The sequence below is a fragment of the Globicephala melas genome, chromosome 10 (genome assembly GCF_963455315.2).
Source record: "Globicephala melas chromosome 10, mGloMel1.2, whole genome shotgun sequence".
NCBI classification, from domain to species: Eukaryota; Metazoa; Chordata; class Mammalia; order Artiodactyla; family Delphinidae; genus Globicephala; species Globicephala melas.
In genome coordinates this window covers 3,420,880-3,438,229 of record NC_083323.1, presented here as the reverse complement: position 1 = coordinate 3,438,229, position 17,350 = coordinate 3,420,880, and the positions used below count along the sequence as shown (strand labels likewise).

General features: G+C 59.8%; 1 protein-coding gene across 2 annotated transcripts in view; it reads right to left on the bottom strand.

Moving 5' to 3' along the window:
- CELSR1 (cadherin EGF LAG seven-pass G-type receptor 1) overlaps window positions 1-17,350 on the bottom strand; it is a 147,245-nt gene that overhangs the window by 10,458 nt on the left and 119,437 nt on the right. For both annotated transcript variants that reach the window (XM_060306423.1, XM_070046478.1), the window contains exons 18-25: window positions 17,111-17,320; window positions 15,669-15,852; window positions 14,000-14,143; window positions 10,316-10,520; window positions 9,327-9,494; window positions 7,513-7,639; window positions 5,599-5,799; window positions 629-803 (exon numbers count right to left, since the gene is read on the bottom strand). In XM_060306423.1, coding sequence (XP_060162406.1) covers window positions 629-803; window positions 5,599-5,799; window positions 7,513-7,639; window positions 9,327-9,494; window positions 10,316-10,520; window positions 14,000-14,143; window positions 15,669-15,852; window positions 17,111-17,320 — 1,414 coding nt within the window. The remainder of the gene's footprint in view (window positions 1-628; window positions 804-5,598; window positions 5,800-7,512; window positions 7,640-9,326; window positions 9,495-10,315; window positions 10,521-13,999; window positions 14,144-15,668; window positions 15,853-17,110; window positions 17,321-17,350) is intronic.

The window sequence follows — 17,350 nt, the reverse complement described above, 5'->3', positions numbered from 1 at the left end:
GCTCTCCCTCTGTGAACGCAAGAGGGGATCTTTCCCCATAGGAAGCAAATCTGACCTCATATTTAGTGAAAAGTGTGCTGAGAAGTGCTGCTGTCTGTTCATTCATTAACTCATTCTTTCATCCATCGATCCATCCACCCACCCAGCTACCCACCCATCCACCATCCGTCCGTTCATCCATCTACCATCCATCCATTTATCCTCCATCCAACCATCTACCTACCCACCCACCTGTCCACCCACCCATCCACCCATCTCTCCATCCATCCATCCACTCACCTATCCATCCACCCATCCATCTATCTACAAAGCGGGCATACAAGGGAGCGTTTGTCTGTTAGATGCCACAGGCAATCCCTGAACAGGCCTGGGCCCAGGTCTCAAGGAGCTCACACCTGACGGGAGACGCATCCCTCACTGATGATGACACTCGTGGGAGCAGATGTGGGTGCAGGTGCCCCTCCTCTGCCGAGTGCCCAGGAGGAGGCCAGAGAGCTCCGCCACCTGCACCCAGGGGCGCTGGTTTACCTGACGTGGCTTCCTGCATCAGCAGTGCCCCGCGGGTCCCCCGAGTGGTGGTCGGTCCCCAGCCCGGGCCCCCTGGCGGGGCTGCTCTGCGCATCCTCACCTGTGACGATGGCTGGGATGCCCCAGCCCACGACGTAGTAGAACCTCATGGGCCCGGCGTCGATGTTGCGCACCTCGGTCAGCATGCGGTGGATGTGCAGGCTCTCCACGAAGGTCCAGGCGAAGGTGCTCATGTACACGTAGTGCAGGAGAATGGCGATCACCGTGCACAGGAACTGCGGGGAGAGGCAGCCGCTCAGCGAAGCCCGCCGGCCCGCGGGCCCTGCACCACGGACCGAGGGCCGGATGGCACGGAGATAGGGGCGGGGGATGCACCCAGTTGGGCCACTTTGCAAACGTGAGGGCACGCAGGTCTGAAAAAGGAAATCGAGTCAGTTGTTTTTCCCCATTTGATTCACCCAGGAGCGGCTGAGTGTCAACAGTCCCAAGCGTCTCAGGCTCCTGATGCGGAACGGAGGACACGGAGTGAGGCACCTGGGGGCCCTGGGGACCCCCCAACCTGGATCGGTGCCAGGGGTGAGCATAACCCAGGGCCGACAGGTTGGCCGAGCCTCTGGTGTTTTCATTAGAAGCTAGAAATTTGTATTTTCAGGTCACAGCTCCAAATTTTTAAATGTTGGCATTTCATTTAAAGTTAGAAAAAGAATATCATGGAGGCAGGCTGCTCAGGCTGTGGCCCCTGACCGTGACCGTGGCCTTCACCCACCACCCCAGCCCTCGTGCGGGTCTCCGAGGTCCAGCGGATGCAGCCAGCGGGAGGGAGGAGCCTCGGGCCTCGTGACCTCGCCCTCATATGAAAACAAGGTCATCGCACCTGCGCTGATTTAACGGAGGCTCTACCTTCCGCGGAAGAAAACAGGGATGAGAGCGTTTGTTCTGTTTCTGTCCCCGTGGGTCTGTGTGTCTGGCCAGTGGCTGAGTGCCAGGGAGTGAAAGTCAACCTCCACAGAGCAGTTGAGGGTCAGCTTCCCGGCCTCTGGGGGCCTTGGTGACCCAGCCCTGAGTCCCTGGACACCGAAGGTGGTGCGAGAACATGAGGAAGGCAGTGGTGGAGGGCTGGGGACACTGTGGGACCCTGGGCTTCCAGCCTGAGGCCGTCAGTGCAAATCCAGTCCCAAGTGCTCCGGGATGGAACTTCAAGACCTCCACCTTGGCCCAGAGCAGCCTCACCGGGTCCTCCTGAGAGGGGCTGGCTGCCCATCCAGGATTCCCAAGGTCCACCTGCTGGGAGATGCGGGCAGGCTCCCCTCCAGGTCCCAGGAAGCTGGACTGGCAGGGGAGGAGAGAGAGGACATGGAGAGGGGGAGGAGAAAGCCCCTGGCCACGCCCACGGCGGGGCCGCACCCTGAAACATCCTGTCCAATCCTGGCTGCTATCGTGGCAGCCCGACCTCCCGGGCTCTCAGTGCCTGAGCCGACACCCACACCCCGACAGACAGGAGCGTAGGAGACAGAGGGCCAGCGCCTGACTCGTGCAGAGGCCTCCGCTCAGTCCCAGGGCAGCGCACCCGCGGGAGCGCCCCAGAGCCCAGGCTTGCTGGGAACACAAGTGCCACCTGCGGCTAAGACCACCTTGACGGGCCGAGTTCTCTCCAGAAACAAAGCCCCGGAGATGCAGGAGGGAACCATGTTAGCATTAATATTTGCCCAATACAGCACAAAGCAGGAACTCAAGCAGACATGCCCTCTGCCTCAGATGCTGGACAGGAAACGGGGGTCCGCACTTAGCAACGGGCAAAGCGGTCAGCCTGGCCGCGGAGGGGGAGCCTGGGGCTGGGGTACCCCACGCCAAGCCCCAGCCGCCCCTGTGCAAAGCACCGTTGTCTCAGCAGAAGGAAGAAGGGTGAGGAGGCTGGCGTGTTGCCTTAAATAATGTGAAAAGTAAACCCACAAAACCACCTTTGGAAAAAAAAAAAAAAGTGTCAGAAATTGACATTCTAAAATGTAATGGGGCCGTACATGCAGGGACTTCGGCACCGAAGGTACCACCTTTTCCAGAAACAGAACAAACACTAATGCACAATAAATCATTTCAACCTGCCAGTGATCTGGGAGATGAAAAACCTCACCCAGAGATGGGACTGTGAGTTTACAGAACACCCATCAAACCCAGGCGCGGTGCCAAAGCCCCAGAATTATGTGCACGGCATTCCTCCTCCCTCTCTTCCTGCTCACCAGCGCATGGAGGCTGCAGAGCTCTCCTTGCAGGCGGCGATGAGTCAGTGCTTGAAACCAGTGAGGGACTGCCTCTGCACATTTGTCACGCGGCGTTTAGTTGCAAGGAGTGGCCTGTCACCGGCTCTCCGTCCCTCTGTTCAGACCACTCAGAGGCACCTTGAAGGGTTCTGCACTGAGTCACACAGCCCCTACCCCCCAGGACATGCAGGCAGGGGAGGGGCGCTGAGCCCGGCGGGTGCAGAGGGGCGGCCCAGCCTCTCCAGCGCCCCGCCTGCCCTGGGAGCCCGACACTCGCTCACGGTCCGTCCCCCTGGCCAGGCCCGGGGCTCCCCGTGTCCACGCTGCTGAGCCGCCAAGGTCATCACGCAAACCTCTCAAGGTTGTCTGCCTGGATGCCCCGCCTCTCTCCCCAGCGCCAGCCTCCGGAGGGGCCCCCTGCCTGCACTAACTGAGGAGGGAGAGCTCCAGGCTGCAAGGGGCCCTGGCCGGCGAGCCAGAAATGCCATCCGGGTCTCTACTCCACGTGTCCCTCTCCGGCTGTCCATTCCCACAGACACGCGTCCTCTTCACGTGCGGGCGGCCTCCCCAGCTCAGCTCTGCACTCGCCTCAGCCCGCAGGGGATGGGTGTGTCCAGCCTCACCCAGACCTGCCACTCTTGTCTGCTTCCACCTCTCCTGGCGGCCCCCCTCCTGGAGACTCGTAGCTTCACGCCCCCCTCCTTCCCCTCCCTCCGCGCCCACCTGGTCCCGACTCCTGTCCTTCTCCTCCTGCCGCTGTCCTGGCCTCGCTCCACCCACCAGACCTAGGAAGACGCCATCCTGGCTGCCTCTCTGACCTCCGATCTCTGCCCTTCCGACACATCTTCCCTGTCACCAGGGTCCTCTTCCTAAAACGCAGACCCGGTCACGGCTCCCCATGGAACAACGCTGCCTGCAAAACACAGATGGCGCTGCTCGGCCAGCCCGTCAAGCTCTGGATGACCAGACCCCCGACCTGTCCCCTTCCGATCCTGGCCCCTCCCGCTGGACGGTGAATGGACGGTCCTGCTCAGCCCTTCTCTGGCCAGGCACAGCTCCCCCACCAGCCACCGGGGGGCCATTCTGGCACCTGACACCCCTGTACCACCATCCGAGTCTGTGTCTGGAGTGTCTCCGTGGGCAGAGATGAGAGCGCTTCTAGGGCCTGGGTCTGTGGTAGACTTAATACAGTGACGATCAATGGTCCTCACTGCGTGAGGAATGAAGAAATGTCAGCTCTGTTAACAGCATGCGGCAGCTGGAACAGTCCACCGAGAAAGGAAGGGCACAACCCTCACCGTGGAGAGATCGGCATTAGGTGGGAGTAGTAACCTGGGAACTTCCTGGAGTCACTACATATGCACATGTGATGTGGTCAGCTGGCCTCACGTCTGCCCAGGGCCATCAGGATCACCATCTAGCGATGAACAATGAACTCACACGCACACAGTGAAGTGTCTGCCCTGGGCCAGGTCACTCAATCTTGCTGGCCCTGGGTTCCTCACCTGTGAGCAGGGATGCTGCCACCTCCCGGGGCCCCAGGGATGTTTCAACAAGCCAGAGGGTGCATGTAAAGCCTTGGGCACAGAGCCTATGCTGCCCTCACCCCCATCAACGTGCTGTGACCCTTGTAGTCTGAAAACCCCTTTTGTAAAAATGAAAAACCACTTGCAACCAGCCGGGGACCAAGCCACAAACCTCCCTCCTTCCTCTTGCTTTTCTCTCCCCAGTGATCTTGGCCATGCCGCCGTCTCCCCCTCCAGGGCCGATCCCTGTCCCACCCCCCCGGGGACCTCGCCCCAGCCACCAGCCACCCCTTCTCCCTCCTCCCCCTGGAATCACTCGGGCTCAGGTCTCTCCCATCCTACAGACGCCTCCCGCTTAACCCTAACCCCGCCCCAGCCCCGCTCTGGCTTCAACCAGGGCCTCATCCTCTCCTCCTTCAAAGCCAAACTACCAGCCTCTGCCGGGGTCTCTCCTGCAGTCGTTTCCAGCCACTCCTTCGTAAGTTACATTTTAAACACACGGTGGCTGGTGGGCAGGAACAACTGATGATATACATCGATCTCCTCTGATAGCCACGCACCTCGCTAAACTCTTTCATTATTTCTTGTAATGCGTCTGTAGATTGGTTAGGATTTTTTCTGTGAGGTCATCGTATCAGCTATATAATCTAATCACCTAACGATAACTTCCAGAAGCCTATATAACACCCCACGAGCCCACGTGATACCCCAGGAGCCCACGTGCCCTGGGATGGCTTGAGCAAGACACTCCGTATGTAACCCCGTCCTCTCCTCCACGAGTCTCGAGCTCCCTTCTCGCGTCAACCCTGCCGACCCGCCGCCACCAACACGTCCCTGAGTTCTGGGCCTGTCCTGGACTTCTCTCTCCCCCTCTGGGGAAACACCCGGGCTTTCACAGAAAACGTGGCCATGACTCCCCAGCAAGTGCAGGCCTGGGAGACGCTGCGCGACAGGGGCAGCTCCAGGCTCAAGTGACAGCTCCCAGGACTCTTGGGTTTCACAAATGTAATTTCTGATGAAATCACTAGCGCCTGGGCCAGGAAAGTAAGAGTTGAGGCGTACGGAGCCCCCGGCTCCCGAGGATGCCCTTGGAGGGAGAGTCCCACCAGGCACAAAGCAGTGAGCCCACAGGCTCGGCCTGGGTTCCCAACTTCCCACCCGCTGGACGGAACCAGCAACAGACACTCCGCCCGGACGACTCCTCCGGCCTCGGTGGAAGGTCGGACAGCGTGCGCTCCCACGGGGCCCCACGGGCGGCCGTGGAGGGAGGGGAGGGGCCGGGGCCTCACCGGGTTTTCTGTCTGGGCGATCCCGATGACGAAGACCAGCTGGGAGAAGAAGAGCGCCCCGATGAGGTTCTTGTGGATGCCGTGCAGGTTGGAGCGGAGCGTCTGCACCAGCGCCAGGAGCACGAAGGCCGCCAGCAGGGCGGCCAGCGACAAGGACACGGCGGCGTAGGTGACGATCTTCAGGGGCAGGACCTCTCCGTGCTGCGGGCGGGGTGGTTAGAGGCGGGAGAACACGTAAGGGCCACGGCTCGGATGGAGCTTTTGCACAATCAAGACACATTCACATATTATCACTGCGGGCAGGAACCAGCGTGACCACAATGTGGCTCTCAGGGGGGTGCAAAGACCGCGAGCAAAAACCAAATGAACGGCTTCGGGCGACAAAGTTCTGCGGAGGCCGGCGGTGACGGCTGCGAACACCGTGGACGCACACGATGCCCCTGACCTGCACAGTGAAACACGGCTGAGACGGTGACTTTTCTGTTACGTGTATTTTGCCACAAGAAAAAAAAACTGAAAAACAAAAAACCTCACGCCTAACTCCTGCTGTCCGGCAGGTGTGGGGCCTGTCCGCCCAAATTCTGAGCTGAGAGACCTTCAAACAGAGCCTCAGCTCACACAAAAGGCAGAGATGCCACAGCTGCAGGAAACCACAGTTGTCTCCTGTGCTTTTTTTTGCAAAATAGGACACTCGCCCAGGACCTGGCACCCGACGGAGGTTCAGCATTTGGGGAGCAGGCAGCTCCGGTTCTCTGGTAACTTCCAGAAAGCACCGTTCTGAACTTGCACAGAGCTGTGAGCCGGGGCTGCCCGGGGAACTCGGGGAGCCAGGCCTGAGCGGGATGGGTGGGGGGACTGAGTGCTCAGGGATCTCAGAGAGGCTGGGAGCTGCAGCCGCACTTACTCCCCGAGCTGGGGCGCTATTTAGAGCCTCTGGTTTTGAGGCCCCTGGGGCGTGGGAGCCCTGATTCCTGCTCTGGTTTAATTTCTTCTACCTGAACTTCTGCTTCCTTTGCCCGCGAGTCCCCTCCTGGTGCTGCCCAGCTTCCTGGCCATGAGAGGACCCCCAAATCCGCCCCTCCACTGACAAAGAGCACTAATAATTAACCCCCTTCAGGCTGGGACCTGGAGCCCCTGCCCATGGGAGCTTTCTGTCTTGGGCTCCCAGCACACTCTCTGCTCTTGTCACCCTAACCCAGCAGCAGCAACTAGTGGCTGACTCACCCTCCCAAGAATGTGACAGAAACTTGGGCCACTGCATACCGGGAAGTCCTGGGAGGGACAATGGTGTGGCCGCCCGGGACACATCCCAGCCTGAAAACAGGGTGAGGTCTCCCAGGCCTCGGTGTGGCTCCTGACATCAGGACACAACGCTGCCAGGCTGACCCTGCCCTGCTTGGGCCCCCCTGCCTCCCTGGAGGCCCACAGAGGCCACCGAAAACACTGGAGGCTAAACACGAGCTGTCCCGCTGCCGCTCGGGGCTCCTGACCGAGCCTCCTTTGTCCTTTGGGGCCAGTGTGTGCAGCACTTAAGAGAGACACTCCCTTTGTTCCCGCCAGCCGTCTCTTTTCTTCCTTAAAATTCAAAGCGCAGCAGAAACAGCATCACCTAACAGACTGCTGAGAACCCTGTTTTGAAGTGAGGTGTGCATTCCAGGGGTTTCCTCTCTGAGGTTCTGGACTGCCAGAACCGTTTCTAATGTACAACCTGGGCTCTTTGAAAACTCTTCTAAGGGGGTTCTGTTGCGGAAATCCTAACAGATTCTGCCCAGTCCTCCTGAAGCACAGTTTTTAATTGTGGCTTCAGTTTGTTCAAAGCCCTTAGCAGGAAAGACGCAGCTCACAGAAGAGCGGGCTTGGGGGCCAGGACACACTTGCCAGCTGGGCAGGGGTTGCCCTGGGGGCGGTGCCCACCTCACGCCGGGAGACGTCCATGAGCACGGCCGAGCTAGTCGCGTGGCTGCACTGGCAGGTGACGTGGGTCCGGTTTCGGGACAGCAGCTCACAGCCCTTGGCCGACCACCCTCCGGTCCCACCGATGCTGCAGAGAAAAGCAGGGTGAATGGGTCTCTGGGGCCCTCCTGCCCCCACTGGAGCCCAAGCAACATCTTCGCTGTGCCCCAGCCAAGTGCCACTGTCATCGCCGTGAGGACCACAGCCCCGGCGGCCCCTGGGACCGTGTGAACCCTCTCCCTTCCCTTTCCAGGCCGGTGGGGGCCTCTGATGAGCACCCTCTGCCGTTCACGTTCACGCGTCGTTCAGCAGTAAAACTGCAGCGGGATGTCGCAGGCCCCTTTGCCGGAGACATTAGTCAGCTGTTAAAATAGCCACTGTGTGCTCTGGTCTCCTTTTGAGGCTCGATGATTTAAGAAACATCTCACACCCGTTTTATACTTTCATCTTCATATTTGCACAACGTTTTACGGCAACTGCCTGGAAGCAGGGCCCCATCACGACCCCGTGTTACTGATGGGAAGCCCCAAGGGACAGGCTGCTACAGGTGTGTCTCGGCCTCAGACACAGCCCTGCCCTCCCTGACCCTGGGAGAGCCAAGTAGCTTCTCTGGCCCCCAGTGTACTCATCTGTAAAATGGGACGTGGAGGCTAACACACGTTTGCCCAGAACTTTAAGGTCTGGGATGGCAGATGCAGCGCAAAGCAGAGGATAATTAGAGCCCCGGCTGCCTAATTGCTGGGGTTCAATCAACCGACCATGCGAGACAGCCGAGCCCAACGCGTGCCAGACAGACCTCAACCCGGCCTCGCCGTGAAAGTGGACCCTGCATTCTCTTTCGTAAGCCAAGTGTCTATTGCCCTCCAGGCGCTAGGCGGGTCGCTCATTAACTGGAATTTGGAAACTACAGAAGGAGGGAGAGAGTGGCGCGTGGTGCCTGCTGATCCAAACCTGCTTCCCAGTGCGGGCGCCCAGCAGAGCCCCCGCGGCAGAGACCCGACCCACCTAGTGGGACTGCAGTCTGGGGGAACGTTTGGGCTGCATGGAGTGAGCACAAAACTCCGTCCTGGCTGCAAGCGTCAGGGGCGGGGATGGGAGGCAGACAGATGCTGCTGATGTGAGCGGGGCCTCTGAGGGGTCAAACCAGCCCCAGCAGCTGCCACGTGGGTCTCCAGGACGGGATGGCTGAGGCCAGGGACCTTCCCCTGGTACAGGGACTCCCCTACACACATCAGGGATTTTCCGCTGTCGGTGGGAGGACCCTGGGCCCAGCCTGAGTCCCGCCCCCGTGTGTGTCCAGAACCCCGGCCTTTTCTGGTGGTGGATGGGGTGCTCGTTGGCCGGAGTCCCGCAGGCGAGGGGCCCCGTCTCCATGCTGGCCTTCTCGAGGGATCTCCATGTGTGCCTGTGCATGTGTGTGCACGTGTGTGTGACCCTATGTGTGAACATCGTGCACGCCTGTGCTTCCAGATGTGTCTGTGTGCATTCGTGTACACACGTGTGCATGGTCATAGCTGGGTGCGTGTGCACACGTGTATGTTTGTGTTTCCAGGTGTGCATGTATATACATGCCTGTGCACATGTGTGTAACTGTGGGCTTATGGGGGACTCGGACACCCCCAGGAGGGGCTGGAAGGGAAGCAATGGGCCACAGAAAAACTCCCAAGGCGCTCTGCCAACGGAGCGTTGGGGACCTGTGCGCAGGCACACCTGGCCTCAGCAAAGCCCCCCAAGGAAATGCAGCGTTCCAGGGCAGGGAGGGGCATCACCCGTACGTGATGGAGTGATTCCAGAACACGCAGACCGGCTTGGTGCGCTCCTCGGTCTCCAGGAGGGTGTACTCCACCAGGACGGGCCTCTCCAGGGGGCTGGGCAGCGGGGCCCCCTCGCTGTACACCACCACGCTCACCACGGGTGTGTTGATGACGGGCCGGTTAGGCAGCCTGCAGGGGAGAAGCCAGGGCACAGGCACAAACCTGTGTGCAGCCCTGATGGGGACACAGCGCGGAGGTCTCTCCAGGAGGGACAGAATCAGGCGCACGAGCTTGGAGCCGCGGCCTCAGCCCTTGGGAAGGCGTGGCTAAGGGAGGGGTGGTGAGGCCTTGGTAAAGGTTTAATCACCAACGGGCAAGCACAGGGTCACCTCTGGGACAAAGGCAGACTTCGGAAATTTAAAATGAAGATAAGGTATGTACGTGAAGACGTCAAGGCCCCACTGTGGAGAACAGCAAATCCCTGGAACGCTGGGAATGCCCAGTGGAAGGAAGCTGGTGCTGTGGTGACGGCTCAGAGAGGCCTCTCATCCAGCCACTGGGAAGGATGCACATGGAGGCCACAGAGCCAGGCAGGAGCTGGAAGTGATTCTGAGGTTGAAAAGTGAAGCCTCTGTGCTCCGCCTCTACTCAGGCCTCGAAGCCCTTCGGTGGCATTGGCTGCTTCCGCCGGTATTTACTGAGCTGCCCTAGGTACTGGGGCCGCCAACAGCCGGTGGCAGGCAGGTGTGCGGGGACGGGTGCCCAGAGCAGGAATTACACTGCTGAGCCTGGGGTGTGTGCTGGGGAGGGGCGTTCCCGGCAGAAACACTAGGCAGACCCCGAACCTCTGTCCCAGGGGGATCACAGGGCAGTGGTCTCTGGCCGTGGGCCGGGGTCACTGCGTAGTGTGCTTGTACAGATGTTCCGGTGGTTGAGATTCTGACTTATGGAAGCCTCGGAACCCTCTGGAAACTGCCCCTCCCTCCCCGAGCTCCTGGAGCCAGGCTCACCTGAGGCTGCGGCGGTCTGGGTCGTAGCGCTCGGGCAGGAGCTGCCCCAGGGTCCGGTAGATGATGACCAGGGCGATGGCGAACTGGCCAGGCTCCTCGGGGTGTCTCTTCCGCCTCTTGAATGGGGCCTCCATCTCGGCGCTGGGCTGCGGGCGTGCCGTCTGGGGGGCGGCCCTGCGACCAGCCGGCCTCACCGTGGGGCCCTCTGCAACGTAAGCACAGCGTGAGGAAGGGGGCTGGACGCCTGTGTTCCCACCAAATCGCCTTCTGCTTGAGCCGCTGCTTCCTGAAATCAGTAGATGTTCCACGGGAAACAGCAGGAGGTTTCTCAAAAGATCAAACACAGAACCACCACAGGACCCTGCAACCCCACTTCCGGGTGTGCTCCCCAAAAAGCTGAAAGCAGGGACTCGCCAGATGCTCGCACACCCACGCTCACAGCGAGCGCGATTCACAGCAGCCAGAAGGTGTAAGCAGCGCAAGTGTCCATCAACGGACGTTGGATGAGCAACACGCGGTCCCACCCGTATAAGGAGATGTCGTTTAGGCTTAGGAAGGAAGGAGGCTCCGGCACAGGCTACAACGTGGATGAACTTTGAGGACACGACGCTCAGTGAGAGAAGCTGGTCAAATAATGTAGATTCCACTTATGTGGGGAACCTGGAGACTGACTTTGTAGAAAGCAGCCACAGTCACCCACATTTTCCACAGTCCACAAAGTGCCCCGGCTGTGCCTGGTCCGGGAGTTGTCTCCGGAAACATCCACCGCCCAGTATGCACTGCGCAGAGCACAGGCTCCACAGGGGCGGGCGGTGGAGCCCTGAGGGTCGGGTTCTGGGAGGGGCGACACGTCTGGGGGAGGGGAGGACAGGAGCAGAGCAGGGGGTGGGGGCTAGAGGTACAGTGGGGGAGGGTCTCCCCTCTGCCCCCGTGATGGGGACGCCACATACCTTTCAGGCCCTTCTGACCCTGCTCAGGGCCGTGCTGGTCAGTGGCTGGTTAACAGCACCAACTAGCCACACTCAGGCTGATTAACAATGCTGGTTAGCCACACTCAGGCTGGTTAACAATACCAGCTAGCCACACTCAGCCTGGTTAACAGCACCAGTTAGCCACACTCAGCCTGGTTAACAGCACCGGCTAGCTACATTCAGGCTGGTTAACAATACTGGTTGGTTAGCAACCTTGGTTAGCCACACTCAGCCTGGTTAACAGCACCAGCTAGTCACACTCAGGATGGTTAACAATACTGGTTAGCCACACTCAGCCTGGTTAATAGCACCGGCTAGCTACATTCAGGCTGGTTAAAAATACTGGTTAGCCACACTCAGCCTGGTTAACAATGCTGGTTAGCCACACTCAGTCTGGTTAACAGCACCAGCTAGCCACACTCAGCCTCTCCTGCTCTGTCTGGCCAGTCACCTAACTGGGCTGTTCCGGCTCTTCCTCTGGGCGAGGGCAGTGCAGGCTGTGGGCTTCCTGAGTGGAGGGCCCGATGCTCCCCCAGGCTGGGTGACCCTCCCAGGCCCCCACCCTGACTTGAGACAGACGCCTCCCTGTCGAGGGCTCGGACTTGACGAGCCGATGTTATCATCTTCAGCAGCAAGTGCGTCTCCCCGCTCCTGTGAAGTCCCACAAAGCGGGGCCCCATAAGGACGCTGACTCGGTGCTCCCTAAGCCTCCCACCGCCTGGCTCCACTGCCTCTGTTCAGTCGCCCTGGGCCGGGCTCCAGGCCCCCTCCTCCAGCAGGGCTGTCACCTGCCGGGGGCATCAAGTGAGAGGCTGCGGCGGGGACACCAGACAGCACCCCGCAGCGGGGTGGCCTCTCGGGAGCGTGTCATGACCGTGACCCCAGAGCACACACACCCCTTCCCCGCGTCTGCTCCTGGCCCCAGACACATCGATGGGTTTAAAGCCCAGTTTTCTCCAAGACTCGACTGGCCCATCGTGTCCCCAGCTAACCAGTCAGCCAGCAAGTGGGTACCGGAGGCCCCCCTTGGGCAAAGCATCTGGGGGTACCTCATCCCAGTAGAACAGGCAACACGCACACATGCTTCCTGGGCCAAGGGCTGGAGAACCTGCCTAGGAGGGAGTCAGAGCAAAGAAGGGATCTGGGACAAGGGGAGAAGGTCAGTGTCTGAGGAAGGAGGACGTAAGCCTGGTGAAGCCCGAGGGGGCAGGTGAGAGGTGGGCAGAGGCTCAGAGCCAAGCCCCAGGGCTGACCCCCACTAGATGCCTGAAACTGCAGCTATTACAACACTATTATATAGTATATTTTTTCCTATACATCACAACTATGATAAGGCTAAATTTGTAAATTAGGCACATGAAGAAAACAACAATAACCAATAATAAAACAGAACAATTACAACTACACACTGTATTAAAAGATATGTGAATGTGGTCTCTTTCTCTTTCTTTCAAAATACCTTATTGTACAAACTTAATGCCTTTCCCATCTTAACTAAGCACTTCTCACGCACTGTGGCTGTAACTTGTAGTTTTAGGTACAACGGCAAACCGGCATATATTTCTTTTTCCTTCCTCACAATTTCACAGATAGAAGATTCGTTCTTACTGTGGATCTGAGCAACCCCAGCGTATGATTTTTCTTTCCTTACTAAGTCGAGAATTTTCGCCCTTTCACTTGAAGGAAGCACTTCGTGGCTTCCCTTTGGCACAACTGACTTGCCAGTATCAGTATTTTTGCTCTGAGGTCGTCATATTAGGTAGATAAGGGTCACTTGAACACGAGCCCTGTGATACTTGGACAGTCGATCTGATCACTTAAGTGACCAATACACTGAACGAAGGGTGGATGGAGTAAGTCTGCAAGGAGCTGCTCAGAACTGCATGCAATTTAAAACATGAATTGTTTATTTCTGGAATTTTCCAGACCATGGTTGACCTTGGGTAACTGAAAACTCAGAAACCACAGATAAAGGGGTGATGTCTGTATATCGCTCTTCTGAGGATAACTACGAACAAAACACACCGCTGACTGTTGAAAACCCAAATCGATCCCAAATAAATACAACTTGTAAGATGGGGTCAGTCGTCGAGCTTAATCCTACCTCCGTGTAAAACCCTCTTTAGAAGTTTTTAAGATGCCTGAATAAGACCCATGTAACTACGAAACGAATTTACTAAAACCCTTCAAATGTTTAACCGTCCGTTACAGAATTTTATGTCTTCAAGCTCCTACCTTGGGGCAGACGTTTTCAGTAGCTTGAGTGGATCTGTGAAAACTTCTTTAAGAAAATTCAACATGTTTAAGCCGTGTGGTATTAGAGTCCTAACCCAGGACTGGAGAACCGCACACAGACGGCTCTGGTTTGGTTGGTGGGGGGGGGGGGGGGGGGGCGGCGGGGGGGGCAGGGAGGAGTCTAAAAAGTTTACATCCACGGAGAGGCAGCTTTTCACTGCACAAGGAGGACAACCTCACGCACGATTTAGGTGTTCACTCATTCATCACCTTATAAATTAGCCAAAGTTTTGTAAGAAACACCCCACCATTGCCTTTCCGTCTGACGCCAGCAAACAGGCTGCTGGATGCAGGGCAGATGTGCGCGCGCAGGTGGCGCTGCGACGACAGCGGACCCACGCCCCCTGCGGCACCACGGAGGCCCGCCCTCCTCCACCTGCCGCCCCCAAGGGCGGCCGTCGCGTCTTAGCAGGTTTACCTTTCCTCTCGGGTGGTTTGAAGAAGTCCTCCGAGAAGAAGACCGAGGACTCCAGGTCTTTGGGGACCTCGCCCCGCAGGTGCTTGAACTGCGGCACCCAGGCTCCCGTGAAGTTCAGTTTGTCGAAGACGTCGACGGCGAGAACTGCGGGGACAGGCACTTCCATCACACGCGGCTCCCAAGCCCTCCCGCGGAGAGCCTGCCGGGACCCGTGCCGTTTTCAACCCGACCAGGACGGCTGTCCCTGATCACCTTTAAACAGAACCTACCTCCACTTCCTGCTGAGTCACACAGCCCGGTGCCTTACTGGGGGTCTCGGGGAGCTCAGGAGGCGCCCACCCGGCCCCCCCCCCGCCACGGGCGTGTCTTTTCCCTGCAGCTGTGTCCCTGCTGGCAGTCAGCCCTGCAGGCTCCAGGGCGACCCCCCAGGTCTTCCCGCTGAGCCGTTTTTCCAACACCCCCGATACAAAGGGCACCCTCAATTCACTGCACAGGCAAGGGCTGTGCTCCCACCTGAGGCGCTCAGGACCAGGGTGGGTGGGAGCCCTGGAACATGGGAGGCAGGGGCTACTGGCCCCAAGGACTGGGAGGATGGACAGGGCTGGCCTGTGGCCCGAGCCCAGGGAGAACCAAGAAGGAAGCTCTCGGCCCAGTGCAGGGGCGATGGTCCCAACCACAGGGCATCAGAGAAGGACACTGGAGGGGTGTGCGGGCAGAGGCGGGCCAGAGGTTTGGCCGGGACCTGCCTGAAGTCTCTGGAAGGGGCTGGGGGGCAACAGCTACACCAGGTGCCCGTCAGGCGCCCGTGTCCTGTCTGTCCCCGAGAGTCTGCAGGCCGGCTCTGCCAGACCCTCTCTCAGGACAGAGGCCGGAACGCTGGGCGCTCACCCTTCTGTCCCGCCCCAGTGATGACGGGCTCCCAAGCCCACCTCCACCCCAATGCAAGGCAGGTGGCATCCTGGGCTCAGGTGGGCCTGGGAGGTGCAGACCAGCCCGAACATCTTCTGGTCAGGAAGGGCCCCTCCCTGGGAGCCTGAGAGTTCACGCCAGGGATGCCGCCGCCCCTGGGTTAAAGGCTCAGGGTCCTCCTGGCGACAGATAATCGGCTAACTCAAGGGGCGATTCCCTGGGAAGGGGCAATCCCTGGGTCCTGCCCGAGCCCCCATGGGGGTGCTAAGTAAACAGTCACGGGAGGAGAAAACCAGCAGCCCCTGCCGGTAGGAGGGGCCCCCGCTCCAGGGACTCTGCTGCTATGCCTTGGTGGGTAGGCCTGCCCCACCAGGGCTTCCTCCCCAGGAAGGAAGCCGACGTTCAACCCCTGACCCCCAAGCAGCACGTCCTGGGCCCTCGGGGTGACTCGGTCCACAAGCGTTGGCTCTGCTGGTGGCTCGGCTCCCAGCCCAGAGAGGGGGTTCCCCCTCCGCCAGGTGCCAGCTGCCTGTCCCCGGCCCTCTCCCAGGGTCTGTGCCTCTGGGTGAGCCTGGAGGCTGGACCTGCCGCCAGACCCTCCAGCTCACTTCCCCGAGCAGCCCCACACCTAGTTCTGAAGGTAAGAGGACCACCAAGATCCTGCCAGCGTCGACCCTTCTCCCAGAGATGGCCGAGGGGGGCTGCACCTGAGATGGGCCCCGGGGTTCCACCGTCCCCCCCGCCGGGCCCACAGCCTCACTCATGTTGGGGGTGACGATGACGAAGGGCCGCAGGTAGGTCCTCCGCAGGTTTCGGGCCACGTTGCTGAAATAGGCCTCGAAGCGCCTCAGCAGCTGCGCGGTGCCCCCCTCGCTCCGCTGGATCTGCTCCCACGCGGCCCTGGTGCCCGGGGCCAGGAGGGCGCTGCCCGCCTGGACGACGTTCTGGTCAGACAGACAGACAGACGGTGCTCAGCTCATGTGAGCGGCTGGCCAGCGGAGGCCTGGTTGACACGCTGAGGCCCAGGCTCCAGAGAGCCTTTAGGTCACAGGACCAGGCCGGGCCAGGATCAGAAACCGCGAGAGGCTGTTGTCTCAGCTCCAAGGCAGGAGACACGTGTCGGGGGAAACTTTGCAGGGGGTTTCACCGTGTGCACCCCGAGACACAAAGGGGAGCAGGCATGCGGAGACGCCCCCTGATACATCGGAACCCCCAGATGTTACATCGGAACCCCCAGATGTTACATCGGAATCCACCAGGAGAGCCTGGCCTGGGAACGGTCGCCCCGTCGCTGAGCACACAGCAAGGCAGCCGAGGACGCGCTGCGGGTTCCAGTTCGGTGACGCTCCCGCCCTGAACACCTCAGATGAACAGGGGGCAGCGTGGGGAGGACACTCGGGCTGTCACGGGGATTCAGGGGCCACAACCCAGGTGGAAACCAGGTCGGAAAACTTCTGTTTGCAAAGAACCGGAAGTGGAAACAAATCCCTGGGCCTAGACTCTCAGACCTGGACTGAAATACAGGTGCGGGAACACTGCCAAGGCCCTGAGGGCTCCGCACGGACAGGGGAGGCCCCCGGGGGCTCTGTGTGGACAGGGAGGCCTTAGAGAGGAGTGAAGGGGAAGCACGAGGCAATGCCACGCCTCACCCGCACCCCCGGCCAGAGCAGCTTATAAACTGGATGAATGCGCCTCTGGCCAGTTATGCTAAAGACACGCCTCAGGGGCTGATCACTTAAAGACAAAACAGGACTGTCTCTGCAGCAGGAGGCGTCAAGCCGTGTGAGAGCAGGACTCGGAGTTTGGAGGGGGCGGTCCTGGCACCCCCCCCCATGGGTTGTGTGCCCTTGGTTCCCTGTGCCTCAGTTTCCTTAATTGTAAAGCAGAGCAACAGCCGAGCTGCATACAGGATGTGTGTGGGAACAAGTGGGCCGATGCCTGCAGCCCCCAGGACACTGGCGCGCACGCAGTGGTCAGCTGATAGCGGCACCACTGTCGTCACCATCAGGCCTGTCCCTTTGCCAAGACACTCCTAACACTTGGAAACCCTTTTGCTGGTCACTGAACTGGCCTGGGCTCACGTCTGAAAAGGGCAGTCTTGCCCTGAGGACACCGGGCCAGATGACCTTCCACGACCGAGCCAGGGCCCCCGGTCCAGCTCACCCCTGGACGTGTGGGGCTCTCTGCCCACCGCCTTCCTACCTCGTGGAAGTCGGCGTCCCGCGTGGCCGCCAGCTCGAAGCCCTGCTGGCTGCTTTCATGCAGCAGGACGCGGCCCAGCAGCTGGTAGCCCGTCCGCACATCGTTGCCAAAGAGCGCGTCCGTGTGCCGCGTGGCGTTGCGTAGCGCCCGGGCCAGCCACAGGGACCGGTCACCGTCCATCCGCGTCTCGTTCCGGCTCAGCTTCTCGTTCTGGGTCGGGGAGCAAGCGCCAGGTCGGCC